Genomic DNA, 21,092 nt, shown 5'->3' with positions numbered 1-21,092 from the left:
GAGATAGTTATATTTGTTTTTAAATGCTCCTATAAGTTCAGAAGATGACCTTGCTATATCTCCAAGTGATAATGGACCAGAATTCTAGAACCTCAGTCACCTCATTTACCTAATGTGTAGATCAAATTTTCAATAAGTAATTTTGGTACCTAGCATTCGAGGCTGAGGTGGCTTCAAAATTTTCCCTAAAATACAGGAGATGAAAAGAGATTTTATAACTGCATATTATAAACTAACACTATTTGTTCCAACTTTTATCGATTGAGACTTTAACCTCCTGCGGCATCTAAAAATAAAAGACTAAAATCTGAAAACTAAGCCTGATGAAAAACTGTTTCAATTGTTATGTACACTTACTACCATTTATCTCTGGAAAAACACAAACACACATGCCAAGAAAGAAAAACAATATGATGACTACAATATAAAGAAATACTTATCTTGTTTTAACAGGGATCAAATAAATGTCATCAATCCAGTTCAGAAGAGGTATGTATGCTTGGTACATTAGTTTGTTTAATTTTTTCTAAACAACAAATAATTATTCAAGACTTGATCCTTCACCCATCTCAAAAAAGCAGCAGAACTATATTCTAATTGCATAACCCAAGAGGAATTTTAGACAATTTTAACTTTATTCTGGGCCAGCCATTTCCAATCCATTTGCCTTCATATGTGTTGAAGCTTCTACTCTGACCCTAACCAAATGGGCAATTAAAAGGCTGAATTGCAAAAATAGCAGAGTTTTTTTTTTAATTCCATCTTGTGAGAGAAAAGTTATTTCTCAATTGCTGTGCCTATTAATGGTTTTTGGAATGGACAAGTGGGTGAGCCAATCAGAAGGCAGCTGATGGGTTTGAATCTCCAGGGCTTTTATGTTCCCTCCCCTAACTGTCACAGTTGACAGTATAGAAGGATATTCTTGACAGAAAACCATTGGCAGTCCAGAAAGCAGTTTAGAAGGCAGTTGGCAGTTTGGAGAGTTCTGTTCAGCTCTTCTATTAGAAAACTGTGGGCAGTTTAGAAGTCAGTTCGAAGGGCAGTTCTAATGCAGTTATTATGGTTTACAAGACTCTTTCTTCTGAGGAAGAATAGCCAGAACTAACATTGCTTAGTGCGATTACACACACACACACACACACACACACACACACACACACACACACACACACACACATATATATATATATATATATATATATATATATATATATATATATATATATATATATATATCTGACAGGATATTTATTCTTATGTAATTAAAAATATTTATTGTTAACTGCTTCAGAGGCTCATCTGTTAAAGTAGATCTTAATAGAGATAAAGGTTTATGGTACATTGATTTATTTCCTCCACGACACATCTAGAAAAAAATGATATGTTATGGTATTCCTGGACCAGTGGTGAAATCCAATTTTTTTTACGGTTCTGTGGCCGTGGCTTGGTGGGCATGGCTTGTGGGCATGGCAGGGGAAGGATACTGCAAAATCCCCATTCCCTCCCCATTCCAGGGGAAGGATATTGCAAAATTTCCATTCCCACCCCACTCTGGAGCCAGCCAGAGGTGGCATTTGCTGGTTCTCTGAACTACTCAAAATTTCCGCTACCGGTTCTCCAGAACCTGTCAGAACCTGCTGAATTTCACCCATCCTGGACTGATAAACCATCAGTCTTTAATGACTTGCCTTGCATATTGATACATGATGTTTGATAATTTGAATTTAAGCTGGAAATAAAGAAAATGTTTTTAAATATATGTTTCCTAGCCTAATTAAGAGGTCTTCAAGACCAGCAGCACCAACACCATCCTAATCTCAGCAGGAAGTTTGTTCTAGAGGGCAGGAGCTATGGCAGGAAATGCATGTCTCCTGCTCCTCAAAAATCAGCATTTGACGTATTTTCCAACTGCTGGAAAGAAATTCTCTATCAATAACTGATTGATAAGGAATCCCTCTTAGCAGTGCTCATTGACTGGGTTTGCTCACTATGCTCATTGGCTTCCTGAAACTATGTTTTTTTTTCTAGAGCTGAGGACAGACTAGTTGAAAGGGCCACTGTTATTATTTCATTCCATTCCAGATCCACCTGATCCATCTTGTATAGGATTGCTTCAGGGACCCAGAAGACCTATGATTCCAAAGTTTGAGAAGGCAGCATACTTTGGTAGTTTGATTCAGCTTCTGTAAGGCCCAACAACCTCTTTGAGATTATACTGCAATTTTTACTTGCAGGAGGAACTTGACAGACTAGTGTCTGCATATGAGTGACACATCTAGGCTCGTATCCAGGCCTGGAGAAGGAGTGGTCTGGCTTCAGACGACTCAAAACAGTTTCTCTCTGAAATAAAATGAAAAGCTGGGAAGTATGGGGAAAAGCTGGAGTAGATACTGCATCTTTCTCTGCAATTATCCTAAATTACATCAGTTATAAAAGGAGATGGACAAAGAAGGCTTGAGCAATGCAAGATAGGGAGATGGGGTTTCCTTTTCACTTATTAGAGACTGAGTCCTGATGGGAAAGGATTACTATTCTAGGTAAATCCCATCTCAAAAAAATGGGGAATAAACAAATGGATGATTATGACTAATAAAGCCAGAAAAAAATCAAAAGTTCTGAAAGAGATGAAAGGTAGAAATGGAAGTTTATGAGTCACTTGACAAATCTGATTGACAAAACAAATGATCCAGGATGAACTTGGGGCTCTGACCTCATTATTACCATTTTTTGAAGCACTTATTTTTGTTTTCACCAAGATTCAGCAATCAGCAATGCAAAGGACTGAGGAGCAATTTGGAATTTGGAATATGATTTATTTATTTATTTATTTATTAATCAAATTTCTATTCCGCCCTACTCCCGAAGGACTCAGGGCGGAGGAGGGAGCAAAACACATAACTATTATTACTATTTCTGTGTTATTTTTCTACTCGGTTGAACTTGCAGACAATAAGGATTGGAATCTGAATTCACAAATAGGTATATATTCACACCATTGCTTATGAAAGCATAGTTGTTCTTAAGTGGGAGCTTTCTCCATTTTAGCACACATTTAAATCAACGGGCAGGAGCCTTTGATCTGAGGAAACAAAAAGCCTTTTTGGATTTGTGCTCATGAGAAGTTGTATCTCTTCATCGCCTGCCCCACAACTCTTCCCATTGCTGCCTACAACAAAATTGTGATTTACAACTGTATTCTATGTTATCAGAAAATAACATTGTTGCATTCCAGCAGCTATCCCCGGATGTCATACATGGTTACCATTGTTTCTGTGGAAATAAATGACTCTCGGTTATCATGGACCACTCTGACAAGGTAATGTAAAATCATATTTGGTGCTCTCGTGTTCATGATGATAACATATGTTGCTAATAGTACAAAACTGGAGAAAATTCCTTGGAATTCTTGTGTAATAACACATTCAGATTCTAGGTACAGCAAATTAAAGGGTGCTTTTCTTGATACCAGATAGGAAATTATACAGTTGGAAGCTTAGGTTTCCTAATTCTTTTGTAAAAAGAGGACTGTCATCTTTTGTAAAGCAAATGCATCATTTTCTAGAACACCACAAAGAAAACATTGCTAGCTTGATATTCAAAAATAATCCCTAGCTGAATCCTCAGTTAGTTAATAATATCAGGCATGATTTAGCTGCTTCTTTGAAAATCCTGGAACAAGAAAGCAAAGATCTCTGACTTCTATCAGGATGGTGTTAGGAATATTTGAAATTTAGGTGGCTTTAGAAGAAGGAGAGAAGTTTTTGAGTAAAAGCTATCTTTGGAAGTAGATCTAACACAAATAAGAGATTGTTGAGGATGAAAAACTCCTTGATTACACTCAGCTTTAAACCACTACTACAGGGCAGCTGCTGATGCCCCTGAAGTCCTGTCCTGATGCCTAGAGACTGAAAGGATTTGGATGGCACACAGCAGGTTTAAAAGAAATCTTAGCAATACAGAGTTACTAATTGCTGTGGCTCTTTTGTCTGCTCCAGTGGTATCTCGATGTGATGGTACTACCCCTAAAAAAGCAAAATTGGAACATTGGGGATTCTACTAACTACTAAATTAGCAGCAGGAAGATCTTTGCCCAGCTATGGTGGTGCATCAGTTTCAATCCTACTTGGAACAAAAGGGCCTTGCTACAATAACCTATGCTCTCATAATAGTCTGCTGCAATTTAGTTTGCTGCAACATACTCTAGATGCTTCTGCCTTAGGAGACCACTTGGAAACTGCAGTTGGTTCTAGCCCAATTACACCAGTGCTGTGGACTTTGCATTGGTCATCAGTAGGTTTCTGGGTGCAATTTAAAGTCCTGGTGTTGACCTATTAAGCCCAATAAACTGTAGTGTCAAATTATCTTAACATTTTCCCATTGAAATCAGTGCAGCCAATCTGATTTATTTAGGAGAAGCTGCAAGTAGTTCCTTGCTTTAGGGAAGCTTAGAAGGACTGGTTTTCAAGGACAAACATTGGTCCCATGAAATGGCCTCTCAGTTGTTCTCACTTGGACTGCTTTCTGGATGTTGCTCAAAGCTATGATCTTCTCAACAATATTTGGGCCATGATACATAGGTTTGATTTATGGAGTGCTTTTATTTTTATATTTTGCATTTTATCCTTTATTTTTAATGCGATTTTTGGATGTGGTAATTGGGTATTTAATTGGATATTTTTTATCTTTGTGAACTACTGAGATTTGTTCACAAGGTCCAAGAAATCTTGTGTCTGAAATCATAGGGTGAAATACTCAGGAGTTCTTTAAGTATGCTAAAGCAGAATTTTTTTAAAAAATAATCTGTCCTTCCTCTTCCTCCCCTGCCCTAGTGTTGCCACCTTATAGTGCCTAGAAAGCTTGGAAGCTTCATATTATGGGTAATATAGCCATAAGAGAGAGGCATGGTGGTGCAGTGGTTAGAATGCAGTATTCTATAGAATTGCAGGCTAATTCTACCAACTGCCAGCAGTTTGATCCTGACTGGCTCAAGGGTAACTCAGCCTTCCATCCTTCCTAGGTCAGTAAAATGAGGACCCAGATAGGGGGCAATATACTGACTCTGTAAAACCACTTAGAGAGGGCTGTAAAAGCACTATGAAGAGGTATGAGTACAAGTGCTATTGCTATATCATGTCAATCTATTCCATACATACACACAGAGAGAAAGAAAACATGTCATATTTGTGTGATTTTCAATGAAACTTTTAATAAAATAATCTGTCTTGCATACTATTGATACATTCAACTGGGGTGAATTCTCTAATTCTCTAAGCCGCCTTGAGTCTTCGAAGAAAGGCGGCATATAAGTTGAACAAATAAACAAACAAACAAATAAATAAATAATTTGAAGTAATTATACAATCTCCTAGCTCATTTATTTTTTTCAAAAAAAACAGAGGTTTTTAAAATCAGTTTTACTACTTTCCCCTCTCTTGCACAATATGCTCAAATGGCTAGACTGTGCAAAAAGCTAGTCGCCACTAGTTATGTACCAGACATCTTTAACAGAAACAGCAAGCATCCAACAGTGATGTTGGATAATCAATAGAGTCTTCAAGGATAAAAATAAGCTGTACAAAATCTATAGTTTTGCTTCTAGTGTGTTTGGGAAACACTGTTAATGAAAAATGAGGTGGATGTACCCACTGCACATTTTTGGATTACTGTTTGGTGCCATCAATCTGAAGCCTAATGAAACATAGACCACCTACAGGGGAGGAATATTGTGTCTTTCTGACAAACAGCATCTAATTTTCTAACTGACGCTGGCATCCCTGACTAGCATCAACTGAAAACATTTCCTGTTTTTGATCAAACATTGCAAGCAGAAATCTCAATGCAGCGCCCCCATCACACAAGGAAAATCCTTGCTATAGGTGCTAAGAAAGGAATTACAGCCAGCTGCATTATACTGAAGTGTCAGGTATCTCACCTCCAAGGATGGACACAGCTTGTTTTCAAGTCAAAGCTAATAAATGTCCCTTTTCAATGTTGGAATATGGCTGTCCAGCATAAGTGCTATTCAGGCAGCTGCACGTTTAATACTTAAAGGAAATTGCAACTCCATCCAAATCAGCATATCCTCTGCAGCCTTAAGAACAGCTCTCTAGGTTTTGATATTGACCTATCTATTGTTCACTATGTATACAAAAAATTAAAATGTTGATGAAGACCAGCCTTTCCAAATGGTTGCCTAAAGATGGTTTGGATTTTAGCTCCTATTAGCCATAACAAATATAGCTATTGAGTCTTCCAAGGGGAGCAGAAAGTTGGTACCATTTGGTTCGTTTCTTAAGAAAGCATTTTTGGAGGAAGCATATGTCTTGCATATGACTGGATTCCAGGTTAAATGGGCCTTTGGGCTGAGCTCAAAAAAACTTTATTTAAATCACAGCAGAATTTCAAAAAGAGGCAGAAATCCCGCCCCCCAAGTTAATGAATCTATTTTACTTAAGAAATGCCTTTTGTTTCTGCATATTTTTATATCTCAGCAATCCTACCTTATTACTGTATATCTTTTTGACAGAGTGAAGAGAACCATTTGGAACCACAATTTATTGTAAATAGGCCTCTTGCCACACTGCTAATAATTATGTGCACCTGCACAGGTGTAAGAGAGCAAAGCTTATGAAGATAGCTGCTTTAAGGTTCCTTATGACACATCAGATCACAAGTCAATGATGAGATTGTAGAGCAATGTTATATTTTACTCATTCAGTATTTAAAGTACATGACAGTTTTTTTTTCCTCATATTCCCTTGAACTTCTCCAGTTTTATGTGCATACTTAGGATATATGCATCGCAGCACATTTGCTTATATATTTCCTTATTGTTGTCTTCTACTGTGTGTTTGAGGAGTATGGAAAAAACATACTGCTCACTGGAGACTTAATATTATTATGCAAGAAACAAGCATATTTCTACTTGAATTTGAATCGCCTACTCTCAGTAAAGACAAATAACCTTATATACAAATGCCAATAATTGACCTAATTTCAGCCGAAGTATGGCAAGGTGAGATGCCCTGCCTGAAATGGAGGGTTTTCAATGGTCTGATCTCACAAAAGCCAACAAAACCCAGACAATTTCTGTGCAAGTTTATGCAAAATGTTACAGACCAAGGATTGAAGTGGAAGTGTGAATTCTTAAAGTAGACTTGAGGTACATTTTATCTAATCTCCAGCTGTGTGGAATTCATTTGCTCAAGAGTATATCTGTATCTGGATGTAAACATTAAGGGAATTCTCCTAGTGCAAAGAGGTTTGTAATGTTGGGCTTTTTCCCCATCCCAGAATTGGTATCCTGTTATCAAATTGGCACCCTGTTATTCATTAAATTCATAAATGAATATGGATGGCTACTTCCTACATAACTGAGTAACTGAAGTACAATGGTTTACAAATATTCCTAAGGAATAAGTGAGACTGGGAGGCAAAGAACGGGTTGGGCATCTGTTGCCTACATTGGTCACAAGACCACCTCCCTCCATTGGAAGTAGGTAACGGTGAAGGTAAAGATTCCCCTTGCACATATGTGCTATTTGGTGCTCATCTCCGTTTCAAAGCCGAAGAGCCAGCGTTGTCCAAAGACATCTCCGTGGTCATGTGGCCGGCATAACTAAACGCCAAAGGTGCACGGAACGCTGTTACCTTCCCACCAAAGGTGGTCCCTATTTTTCTACTTGCATTTTTTACGTGCTTTTGAACTGCTAGGTTGGCAGAAGCTGGGACAAGTAACCGGAACTCACCCTGTTACGCAGCACTAGGGATTTGAACTGCTGAACTGCCGACCTTTCAATAGACAAGCTCAGAGTCTTAGCCACTGAGCCACCGAGTCCCTTTGGAAATAGATAGTGTGTGACTTACTGTAAATTCACCTCAAATTACCCTGTTTTCCTGAAAATAAGACATCTCCTGATAATAAGCCCAATCGGGTTTTTGAGTGCATACGCTAAAATAAGCCTCCCCCCCAAAATAAGCCCTCCCTGAAAATATTTAAATGCAGAGCTGAAAATCAGGTAAGACAGCAAGAGGAGCCCCATCTTGCTCCATGTGCCCCAAAACAATAGGACTTCCCCGAAAATAAGGCCAAGCGCTTATTTTGGGGTTCAAAAAAATATAAGACAGGGTCTTATTTCCCGGAAAACATAGGTAGTACCAACCATATTGATTATGAGAAGGCTGGTTTCATCCTTATTGGAAATCAGTAGATATACATAGCTAGATCTGTTTCTTCTATAAGATTCAAACCCTCATAGTGAATTACTTTTAAAGGTATCCAGATCCTGGCACTCAGGAGTATTTCAGGAAGGGATATATAGAATTTATTAGAATGATATATAGGAAAGATATGTATCCTATAACAGTATACAAATGGATTCTATATTAATATGGTATACATCATTATTTTTAGCCAGTTGCTTTTGTTAGAGAAAAACACCTTGGATCATCATGATTATCCTGTTGATTTTAGATACAGTGCCTCTTCCACATACATAACCCTCAGGGGTGGGTTCTAAATTTTTTTACTACCGGTTCTGTGGGCGTGGCTTATTTTGTGGGCATGGTTTGATGGTCATGTGACAAACAATTCTTTAGGATTTAGCAGAGGTACTAGTCTACCAGGCTTTTAACTGCTTGCAGAGCCATACCAGTCAAGCCATTTGTTTTTGGAGCACACTGGTCTACCACCACACTGCCTTTTATGCTGATCAGCTGTAGGGTGGCCCTTTGAAGCCCTGTGGCAAGAGTTTAAACAGTTTTTTACCGCTCTGCCACTACCGAGAGCATCAGAAACCGTTTTTAGGCAGTTTGGCCTCAATTGCCAATCTACCACCACTGAGCGGTTTACAAATAGCAGATCGGTTTGGAGGCTTTTTGTCTTCTCAATTTAAAGCTAAGGTGTCTTGTTGTTGTTTTTTCTCTTCTTTGTCAAGTGAGCCCTGATTTTTTCCTTCTAGTCGATCAGCTGGGACTTGGGAGGCAACATGGGGGGGGGGGCAGGCAGAGGTGGTATTTACCGGTTCTCTGAACTATTCAAAATTTCCACTACTGGTTTGCAAGAACTGGGGAGAACCAGTAGCAGCCCACCACTGATAACCCTGAACTTAGGCTAGTATGTTACCTGTACAAGGTACCTCTTTTGAGCTGAGTTTGCCCCCCTGTGACTTCAAGGACATATCCCTGCAGGGTTTTTTTTTCCTTACAAAAGTGTAATAATTTTTTGTGGCATTGATTTCCAAATCAAACATCTTCAGTCTTTCATCAGGTTTTTGTGGGGCTTTGTTTATGGTCTCCACACTACAATATTTTGATTATTGGTCTTCTTTAGACACACTCTGGTTTTTTCAGTGTATCACAATGTATTTTTCTAACAGAAAGGTAAGATTCCTTTTTTAGGTTCTCTTCACTATGAAATGAACTTGTCTTTCCCAATATATGAGATTAATTGTCAGTAATTGAAGAGTTTGGAGGCTAATTATGTAAAAATTGGTATTAAAAGAATACTACTGGATTGATGGAGTTTAGCAGTTCATATTTAGTTTTACAAATTATATGAATTGAGAGGCAGCAGTAAGAAACAATAAAAATCCACTGAGAACTGCTAAAGTAAATTAAGGTTTACTAGTCCTTTGAAAGACAAATGATCCAAGCATATAATGCAGAGAAGGTAGTAAAATTGTTCATGACATTTACTATAGATTTAAAATATCAAATGGTCTTGGATGCCATATGTTGAACACATTTCCTTTCTATTTTCCTTTTAGGATAAAGACACTTTTATTCCAAAGGATAGTAAAAACAAAGGAACCCACCCTAAGCTCTTCTGACTCTAGGTCTCATATGTTGCAGTAGGAATATTTGAAAATCTTATGTTTTTCAAACCATGGTCCAAAACAATGCTGTTATTCTTCTGAAATTCATTATGTATTTTCCTAAAAAATATTTATCTAAAAGTTGATAAGTGTGCCTAAGTAAAATAAACACATTAATCAGAAGTTCCAAGATTCAAATTCTATCCCCATCTCTGATTAAAAGGATCAAGTAACAGATTATGATTTAGAATAGTTTATAACTATTGTCCTTTGGGCTATTGTTTTCAACTGATTTTATACTTGTCTGTGAAACACTTTTTAAAATCTGCGTATTTGCAATACTTCTGATGAAACGTTATATATACATTTGTTAAAGAGGTATACACAACATTGAACATATATTTATTTTGAAATCCAAAATAAGCATATTTCACGAAGTTCTGCAGATGGGCTATAGATGGCAGAATCTGGATTTTTAAAAACGTGGAGGTATTTTTTGGGGTTAGAAGGCAATGCTAATGTGCCTTATGCCTTTTTGCCCTCCTCTGCATAACCTGTATATCAAAACCCCAATCATCCCAAATTACATCCTGTTTATAATTCCCTTAACCATCACCAATGATTTTGACTTCAAGCAAGACATAACCAAGTGGTATCCTGCCGAATTTACCAGTTCCTTCCTAACTCCTTTAGATACACCTACCAATATTATGTTTTTCCATCTCCCCCCCACCCCCCACCCCCAAAAACCCCTTCAGCTTGGAACATTTTTCTGATCAGTGCCTGGACAGACCACCTGAAACTAGCTACTCCATGAATATAGCAATAGACTTACATATCACTTCATAGTGCTTTGAAGCCATTTCTAAGTGGTTTACAGAGTCAGCATATTGCCCCCAACAATCTGGCTCCTCATTTTACCGACCTCGGAAGGATGGAAGGATGAGTTAATCTTGAGCCAGTGAAAATTGAAATGCTGAATTGCAGGCAGCCGGCAGGCAGCAGAAGTAGCAATTCTGCATTCTAACCACTGTGCCACCCCAGCTCTATGCTTGTATATAGATCTTTTGCACATATTTGTTTTATAAATAGATATATCATGATAACCTTACAAATGATTGCTTCCACTGATTCTATAAATGTTTTCACTACCGCAGAGCTTTCCTGAAAAGTATCTGTGTTTGAGCCAGAAGCCTCTGATAATCTGCTCCCAATACAGCCCCTAATGGAATCATTAATGTTTTGTCACGTGGTATTTATGTATTTTTCAAATTTATAGAGCTACTTGTGGCATAAGACAAGTGACTTTATTTATTATTATATATTATTTAGCCCAGTTTGGACTGTAGTTGAAGGTAATTCACATAACTTCCTTGATCTACAGATATGTTTATAAAACAATTGCTTTATTCACATAATATTTGTCCAAATAAATAAAAAAAAAGTATTGTGGTTTACAATAATGGTCTGGCTCACATAATATACTAAGACAACGGCTGAATTATCACAACATGCTGAGTCACAAACTACCTCATCTGAGTTATGCAAATCTATCCCCAAATTTCCAGGTTTGTAGTTACCTGGGTAAACACTTGCTTGAAAGTAAAAAGCATTTGCATTCCATCTAGCAATCAGTATTGAACTAAATATAGTAAAGATCTGATTTGGAAAAAAACAAATGCCTAGAATTCACCCACAGAATCTCACAGTACTGGAAAACTCACTTTGAAAATAACTGGTATAAAACAAAGAACAAAATGCTCAGACACATTCTGGAGCTCTGGTTACTCTGAACAGATGGAGTGGCAATATTTGTCAATGCCTAAATTGTCATTGCCCTCTCTGTTAGTCTTCTATCTAGCTGGTTGGGACTCTTTGGTGCAACTTAGGCAGAAATGTGTTGAAGAAAAGAGGACATAGGTGACTCGATCTGCAAAACCCAAAGTCTTCCTTCATTCATTAGAAAGTTTCCATTGCAACTTGGTTTCTCCAAGTAGAGGAGAAACAGCTCTATTTATGGAGGAGCAAGTTTAGATCTGACCCCATGAATCTCTTTGATAAATATTCAACTGGCATGCTTATATAAGGCTATTTTAAAATATGAAATATATTCATGGATGACAAATAAATGTGTTAAAGGTTGACACACAGTCTTTACTAAAATAGTTGCAATGAAAAGTATCCTACCAGAAATATTAGGATGATAGCTTTTACTGGCAAACTATGTAGGGCAAAGAAAAATATAGCAGCTTTATAGGTTCCAACATTTTCACAAAAGTATATGTGCCATGTAAAGTTCCACAGCTGATGAGAGAGAAAGCAAAAGTTAAGTTTGAACAGATGGTAAAATTGGATGTTATCAAATGAAATCAGATGGTCAACTGGTCTTTATTATAAAACCAAGAAAGCCAAATGTTTTTAAAGTTCAAAAGCACAAGGACAGAAATGGTGCATGAAAGGAAACTACTTGCAGCTCAAGAATGTGTTTGAGGGGTTCATGTATAGACTCCAAATATGAAAAACCTTTCCCTCATTTTGGATGCAGACCAAGAGTTTTGGAGGCTAATCTTTATAGTAAATATATAAAATTCTGGGCTTCCTTGCAACAGCTGTTTGAGAAAGCAAAGTGTGATCCCCAGAGATAAAGTAATGGCAAAACGCAATATATTCAGATAAATTCTATCTTGATGTGGGTTTAGCAGATCAGCATCAGAATTAGGTGTCTTTGTTAGAAACCTATTTTTTCATCAAACACGAACACACTGTAAACCAATCTACATTCATTTCATCATTCTGAAACTGATGTATTGAGGGCTATACATGGGAAATAACATTTCTTCCAGAACTGGCATGGTAAAAAATCTAGAATACTTGCAAGAAATATATCTAGTCAAGAGAAAGACATATGATCAGTTTTATAGTTTAGAAGTTATGTTACATTACCATATAGTAGGCAGTATAGACTACATATTGGTTAAGCTTTGTGGCTACCTATGGCTATCTATTTTTGCCTGGCTGATTGAGATTTTGTATCTCAGATATCACAAATCCAGAACTAAAAACTAATATACAACTGAATATAGCCCAAGGTTGCCTTGACATAGTTAAAGAAAGCAAAGAGTAATTCAAAGCTAGGCCAGTATTTAAATCCAAGGATAACAAAGCAAACTGAAGGATTACAGCAAGACTTTGAGACTTTTTCTGTCTTGTTTAGTAATACTACTGAGAATTCAGTGTAGTCAAACCCAGTACAATGCAGCTGGCTCAGATTTCCACAATGATATGTGCCAAAATGCAAAATGAATCTTGATACCATAGGAGATCCAACTTGAGTGTTGTATACTAGGCATATGCTAAGCCATCTTTTCACAACCTGGTGCTTTCCAGATGTGGTGGGACTAGCACATTCAGAATTCCCAGTCCATCTGTCCTTTATCCATGCTGACTATGATTTCTGGGAGTTATAGTCCCACCCCATATGTCAAAATAGGGGACTTCTGGGGAGGAAATGGCAAACTGAAGATTGTCACATGAAGAATCAGTGATAGACTGGCTCTTTGTAATTTGTCTCTGGACAAGGAGAGGATTGCACTCATTCACAAGTACTCCATACTGTTGTCCCTCATGAGGAAACTGCAAGACAGTGGTCTCCAGCAGGTTTAGAGCCCTGGGAGATGAGAAAATAGCTATCTTGTTCAACCCACAGTCAACACCCTTAAGGACCCTGGGTTTGCATACTTCCTTTTGTAATCATATTTGGAACCGCTGACTGCTTTTCAGCCATTAGCAATCTTTGGATTGATGTTTTAGAGAACTGCGTGATTTTCCCTCAACCCTTACTGATGAAGTTTTAATTACAAGTGTAAGGAATTATTTTTTTCTGGAATTAACAGAAAACAGAGTTGGAATGTATATTGGAGGTCTTATAGTCCAATCCCCTGCTCAAGCAGGAGACCACACACCATTTCAGACAGATGGTTGTCCAAATTCTTCTTAAAAACCTGTCAGAAAATTTTTCCTTATTCCTAGGTTGGTTCTCTCATTGATTACTTTCCATCCATTACTTCTTGTTCTGCCTTTAGGTGCTTTGGAGAATAGGTTGACCCGCTTCTTTGTCACAGCCCCTTAGATATAGAACACTGCTGTCATGTTGCTCCTAGTCCTTCTTTTCATTAAACTAACAACAATGTTGATTAAAATTTTGATTTTATAAAATTACAAACTTACTAAAACTGAATGGAATAAAATATTTTAACATTTGAAATATTGAAGGATATTTTTGTACAATGGACCCAGAACTTAATTTTAAGAATGTTGGCCTTGATTGATGGATTGGGTCTAAAAGATGCTATGGAAGAGGAACAGGTTTTATTAGGCAAGACCAGGACTGATCTGGATTTAGAATTGGATTTAAAGTGGATTTAAAAATAATAAGCTAAAAGAATATGGAAAAAGATGATACAGTGAACATAAAAAAGAAATGGATGTCTTGATAATTGAAAGGGATTATATAAACAACAGGATAATTTGGATAATGTGAATAATTTTTCTATATTGGTTTTACAAAAGAGGCTTGTTAAAGCTTTGCAGATTTTTACAAAGAACAAATGAAAATAAATCAAGTTTTAGAACATTATTTGAAAGGACTAAAGTAGATTTATTTGTTCAAGATGAAAATGTAACTAAAATTGTTTATATCTGTTGTGATAAAGGCTGAATAATTCTATTTATTTCTTTTTTTTACTGTATTATTTTTCTTTTCTATTTTTACTGTTTGTTTTTTCTTTTCTGCACATATTTTTTTTCTTTTTGTTATTTTAGTTTCCATTATTCATTTATTTATTAGATTTCCATACCACCCATCTCACCTAAGTGACTCGGCAATTTTTTGTATTGCAAACAATACATTTAAAAACAAAAATAAAAAACAAAGTTAAAAATTAAAAAGAATCAAAGTTATAAAGTTAACAAGGCTAAAAGGTTAACGAGCTGCAGTGTGCACCCTCAAGCCACCAGCCATTCCCAGGATTGCAAAGCACTCCTCAACCCTCATGCTAACTGGCAAAGCCAGATCTTAACACTTTTCTGCAAAACCAGAAGCTCCACTCTCCTATGGGGATAAGGTGTGCCAAAAGGCAGGTACAACAGTGGCAAAGAACTTCTTCCTAGATCCTGCCAGTCAAATTTCTTTAACCAATGAGATTCACATTATGGCTTCCCTGTCTGACCAGATGGGAAGGGTTGCTATAATTGAGACAAAATGGTGATAACCAACACCTAGAATAGGACTCAGAATTGGCACCCAGTGCAGCTCAAATAGCAGAGATATTACATGCATAACCCTAGCATGCCCAGAAGTATTTGCACTGCTGTATTTTGCACCAGCTTCTGGATACTCTGCAAGGGTAAGCTCATGTACAATGCATTGCAGTAATCCATCTGTGAGATGACCAAGACATGAGTGAGTGAAAAGAGAGCTTCTTGATCCAAGAAGAATTGTAACTGGTGCATAACCCAAAGTTGAGCAAAGGCCCTCTTAGCCACAACTTCCACCTATTCCTTCAGTAGGAGTCATGAATCCAGGAGAACCTCCAGATTACACACTGAATCTATCTAGGGCAGTGCAAGACCAAGACCAAAGACAGTAAACCCCCAGATACAGAGGAGTCTCCTACCCACAGCCACTGCACTTACCAAGGTTCAGTTGAAGTCTGTTGTTCCCCACCCAGGCCTCCACAGCCTTCAAACACTGCAAGATCTGGAACTTCACTAACTTTGCCTAGGATGGAGATGTACACCTGGGTATCATCTATATACTGATACTTTATTCCGTAGTGATGCATGATCTAACCCAGTGCTTCCATGCAGATGTTAGAGAGAGAGAGAGCCCAGTGGCACCCAACAAAGTAGCTGAGTCTCTCACTAGCAACACTGATTAAGAACAGTCCCAGAGGAAGGACGTGAACCAGCACAAGACTTGATGCACCTTTCCTGATAATATTTCTTATAAAAAGGCATAAACTTTCATGAGCTTCAGCTCAGTTCCTCAGAGATGCCTCAATGACATTCAACATCATTGTTCATTATATCTCTCTGGATGGAAAATGAAACATTGTATTACAGAGTTCTAGCTGAGCCTTTAAGACCACTGCCAAGAACGTTTAGCATATATTGTGTGATGTTCCACAAATTTCCATTTTCTGGCTCTTAGTACACAGTACCTCATCTATGTATCTATGTATCTATGTATCTATCTATCTATCTATCTATCTATCTATCTATCTATCTATCTATCATCTAATTTATGATCTGCTTAGTGCTACTATATTGTTCACAGGGAACCACTATAGTGCTACTGTAGTAATTCATTGGGGAAAAATCAGTGGAAAAGGCTGCTCAGACAATTGGGAGTTGCATCCTTTTATGGTTGATAGAACAAGAATAAATAGAAGTGTAATCAGGCTTGGTTTTCAGCAAGTTCTATTTCATTTTTGTTTTGTTTTTTTACTAACAGTTTCCAGTGGGAGAAAGGATCATAAGACTAATCATAATCACTGTAGAGAAGAGATAGTGATTAGGCAGTTGTGTGGAATTAGATGTTTAGTTATGTATGTTTTCAATTCAGTTTTGTAAGTAAAAACATTCCTCAGTGCAAACTTGAGTGAATATCACCATTTAATGTAGATTTATTTTATTTTTTTTCTTGATCTGCTCATTAAGGAAAAGGCCTTTGAGTACTGCATATCAGGATCTTTCATCACAATTCTAAATCAAAATTTAAAATATACAGGGACTTCCCTTTTTAGATTGGAAAAAGAAAACCTTCACTGATGACAGACTATCTTTGAAGGTTTGTGCTATCATATCAGGAAGACACTGCTGAGTATTCTTAGTTAGCTCCTAGCTCTGAGAAAAATGTCAAGAATGCCAGTTAGTCAAAAGAAAAGTGTATATGTGGAGGGGGGAAGGGGGGATGAAATATAAAGGACAAATATTGCCCAAATATTCTATTTGGAGATGTTTAATAGCTAGATGATGTCCAACAAATAAGTTAAACCCAGATTTAGTAGAAATGTATTGTGTACAGTACTCAATACCGTATTGAGAATTGAGAATAGGTTCCCAAGTCCTGTTATACTATCTCACCATGATGACTGTGCATGTGCAATCCTGGGAGGAAGGAGCAAAAGGCATTGGATGTATATGCCAAAAGTGTGTATTTCCAGCAGGGTCACTAAACCATGAAGGTCATCCCAGCTGCCAAGCTAAAGCAAAAAGACACATATATGGGGCAGCAAAGACATAGCAATGTGCTGGAGGCAAATGATCAGTTTAATGACAATAGCAAAGACCAGGGGTGAAAACTAAATTTTTTTGCTACCGGTCCTGTGGGCGTGGCTTAATTAGTGGGTGTGGCTTGGTGGTAAGGTGACTGGGTGGGCGTGGCCAAGTCAATGTCACTTCTTTGCCCTTTTTTAACCTACAAAACAGAACACAACACAACTGGCTCATCCACAATGTAAAAGCAGCTGTGCTAGACCCAAAATGGCGCCGCAACAAGCAGGAACCTCACACAGCCACAAAAAGCCCAAAAAACCAACTTTCACAGTTGTAGTTAGAGTGAAACACTACAGAAACACACTAAATCTCAGAAAGCTGCACAAATATTATTTTATTTTATTTTAATTTAATTTTTATATAAAAGCAGCTAAATTTAAAACTTCCTAAACTTTAAATGGCTAGGTCTAAAAAAAGAACAACTAAAAAAAAACCCAATTATGAGGAGCCAGATTGTGGGGGCAATAAGCTGACTTTGTATAAAATATACAAAAGTATGAAGGCTATTGCTTAACGCATTGTAAGCCACCCTGAGTCTTCGGAGAAGAGTGGCATATAAATCAAATTTTAAAAAAAATTTAAAAAAATTTAACTATTTTTTTTAAAGCTCCCAAAGGGGAAAAAAACTTACCCAATAGAACAGGGGTCTCCAACCTTGGCAACTTTAAGACTTGTGGACTTCAACTCCCAGAATTCCTCAGCCAGCTTTGCTGGGAATTGAAGTCCACAAATCTAGGCAGGCAGGCAGAAAGAGCTGCTCACCAATGAGCTTGATTGCAGGCAGGGAGATTCAGTTGCTTGCTGATGCATGGATTGGGATTGTCATTCGATCAGCAGCTAAGGTAAGCAAGCTGGAGGCTGGGAGAGGGGGGGGAGAAAAAAAGAAACTTTTTTTCTTTTACATGGCTCTGGCGATCCAAGCTGAGTTGCCTGATTAGCAGGCAACTCAGCTGGGATCGTCAGAGCTTGGCTGGTCAGACATTTAAAAGGAAAAAAAGGCTCTGATGATCGCGGGGCTCAGCTGGGCATGGGGGGTGGGGGCAGGCATTTTTGCTACCAGTTCTCCGAACTGCCCGCCGCCATCGCTACCTACTCGCCCGAGCCGGTCCGAACCGGGAGCATTTCACCCCTGCCAAAGACATCACTTCATATTGTGTGAGAGAAGGCAATGATAAACTACTCTTGAACTCTATGAAGCAAACCACATGAACAGATAAAATAAAGTGACTGATGATATAATGGGTTTCTATAGTTAGATGGCAGTTAATATCCTACTGAGGAAAAGCTGAGGATCTTTTGGACTTCTAATGGGTTTATAACACAGCTAGAATGAAAACTTTCAGACATCTACTTGCCAATGTTGCCATACAAAAACAGAACAACCAAAGATGCAAGATCAGAATTACAATTGGAACATAGAACATACAAAGCATGAACATGTGAAAGCTCAACATAGTGAAAGATGAAATGAATCTATTACCTATTGACATCACAGGCATTAGCAAATTGAAATGGCCTAAAATTGGACACTGTCAGTCAGGAGATTATGCTGCTGGCTACTTAGGATGCAAACAACAACAATAACAAAGCAATGGTGCTGCTTTCATAGTGAAGAAAGATATAGCAAGGGCAGTATTTAGATACAATGCATTTAATAACCAAATAATATCACTTCATTGACAACCCATTAATATGAGAGTTATCCAAGTTTATACTTCAACATTAACAATGGTGAAGAGATGGTGTGCTTTATAATCAAGTTCAACATACCATTCAAACAAGATGTGCTGCTTGTAGTTGGAGACTGGAATGCCAACACCGGAAACAGTAAGGAGGAAAATATAGTTGACTGTGTAGCCTAGAAAACAGAAAAGAAGCAGGATAATGACTCATCACTTTCTGCCAGTCCAGTGATTCTTTCATTGCTAACACATTCCTTAACTAAAATGAAGCCTATAGGCATGAACATTACCAGACAGAATACACAGAGAACAAATTGACTCTGATGGGAGATGAAAGAACGTTACAGTACATTACTGTAATTCATGTGGGATTAATACAATTGCATTGGTCTTTATTTTGTACAATTGCTTTGGAAATATTTCTAATAAAGAAAAACAGGCCAAACACTTTCTAAATAAGTAAATAAATAAGAAAAATAAATAAATATCTACTACACTTTATTTGCTTAGGTCCTGGAATGTAACTTTGTTGATCAGGATTTGGAAGCAGATATATAAACTATATTGATTATCCAGAAAACACTGGAAGTACCGTATATAGACAAAAGTTTTGAAAAGTTATCTATAGACTGAATCAGAGAATAAAAAAAGAGAAAATTGCCAGAATGTTGAATTTTAAACTTGGTTGAAAGAAAATCACTTTACTCTGATCAACTGATTACACAGAACAAAAAACAAAGTGAGAAAGAGGGGGGGGGAAAACTAACTGGAAAGGATAAAATTAAGGCAAAATGCAATTTAAAAAGGAAAGACATGTTTTTATATTTTCCCCCTGCCTGTGCCTAACTAATTAAAATTATAGTCAAAATGAAAGAGACTAAACTTGTATCTTTCTCCTACTGTTACTGTCTTTTTAATCATCTTAGTATTCAAAGATGTTAGTTTGTTCATTAGAGCCTTACAATTCAAAATTGTTTTATTTCATTTCTTAAAATGTTTCTTCCTAAATATGAATTTGGATTTTCTCAATTGTTTTCTAACCTGCTTTCCTTTCTTCCCTCACTTACATTATATCATATATTATTTCAATTTGTGGCTTATTTTTCTCTAAAATTTGATTCCCAGTGATGGATTTCTCAATATCGTTTATCTTTAGTCATGTTTACATGTAAATTTACTAGTACTATCTCTACTTTGATGAGAAAATGTTATAGGTAGGAAAAGCTATAGAAACTGTAGCTTTGATGGTTAAAAAAGATTATGCTAAAACTAGGTTTTGGAAAAGGATTCACAGTTTTTTAAAAAGACTGTTAATGCAAAACTTCATAAAGATCTTATTTGATAGTTTCAGGATTTCTACCTGCTGTTTCTGAAGAAAAAGGCCTTCATTGGACAGTCTGAAAAAGCTCCAAGTATTTTCAAGGTTTGGAAGGGATTAAGAGCATCCTTTTGGGTTTTCAAAATTAGTGCAGCATATGGATTGGTCTGGTCTTACATTGTTGGCTATGTCTGTAAGGGATTTTTTAATATAATTCAAGGAGATATAAATGAGTCATTAGAGAACCTATGTACTTTATGTGTGGAAGGCAGCTGATTTATATGGTTGTTATTGGACTTTTGCCAGGAAGAAATAATTCTGGGAAGCCAAGATCAAGCTTTGTATATGTAGATAGATAAATCTCAAGGCTGTACATTTTAGAGAAACAGGTACCAACATTTGTAGTAGAGAGCAAGCTGCTGTTCAGTCCATCTTTTTATGCTGATATGGAAATTGGAACTGGTTCTTAATGTTCAGCATGAAACCCTCTTCATCATCTTTGTTATTCTCTGCTGGATGGGATGCAGTTTATATTGTTCTTAAGCTGTGATGTAGTTGAAAGCAAGACTGACTTATATCATTGCATATTCTAATTTGGATATTGCTGTCAGTGTTATTGTAGTTGTGAGTGGCTGAGTTTGGTTTTATAATTTTATATTTTTATTTTTGTGAAACTGTGATCTTTGGATAGCAATTAGCTAATAAATAAATCAAACCAAACCAAACAACACAGTAACACTTTGTTACTGTGTTGTTAAAATGACTAGAAGACCAAAAGAATGTGGTATTTTATAATATTGATTGTTGCTGGCTTTAAAAATTTCAGGACCGATACCAAAGAGAGTGTACATGGGAGAAAACACCAATAACAAACAAAAATTTATTAATGAAATCCCAATAGTTACAGTATTGGAGAGATCCCTCTCAGACCAGAAAGAA

The 21,092-nt window shown here is 37.0% G+C and overlaps 1 protein-coding gene and 1 long non-coding RNA gene across 2 annotated transcripts in view; both read left to right on the top strand.

Moving 5' to 3' along the window:
* The first annotated feature begins 466 nt into the window (after positions 1 to 466).
* Positions 467 to 21,092, top strand: part of FANCL (FA complementation group L) — a 65,389-nt gene continuing 44,763 nt past the window's right edge. Inside the window, exons 1-2 of the mRNA XM_034427327.3 lie at positions 467 to 489; positions 3,233 to 3,316. Of these exons, the coding sequence (XP_034283218.1) occupies positions 3,299 to 3,316 (18 nt within the window). The 5' untranslated portion in view covers positions 467 to 489; positions 3,233 to 3,298. The remainder of the gene's footprint in view (positions 490 to 3,232; positions 3,317 to 21,092) is intronic.
* LOC117671493 (uncharacterized) lies at positions 9,084 to 10,005 on the top strand. The gene is made up of 2 exons (XR_004592909.2): positions 9,084 to 9,381; positions 9,768 to 10,005. It is a non-coding gene; the product is annotated as an uncharacterized LOC117671493 (long non-coding RNA).

The sequence above is a fragment of the Pantherophis guttatus genome, chromosome 1 (assembly GCF_059756535.1).
Source record: "Pantherophis guttatus breed Tessera chromosome 1, ASM5975653v1, whole genome shotgun sequence".
NCBI lineage: Eukaryota > Metazoa > Chordata > Lepidosauria > Squamata > Colubridae > Pantherophis > Pantherophis guttatus.
The sequence above is the reverse complement of the archived record's forward strand: the minus strand, read 5'-3'. Positions and strand labels throughout refer to the sequence as shown.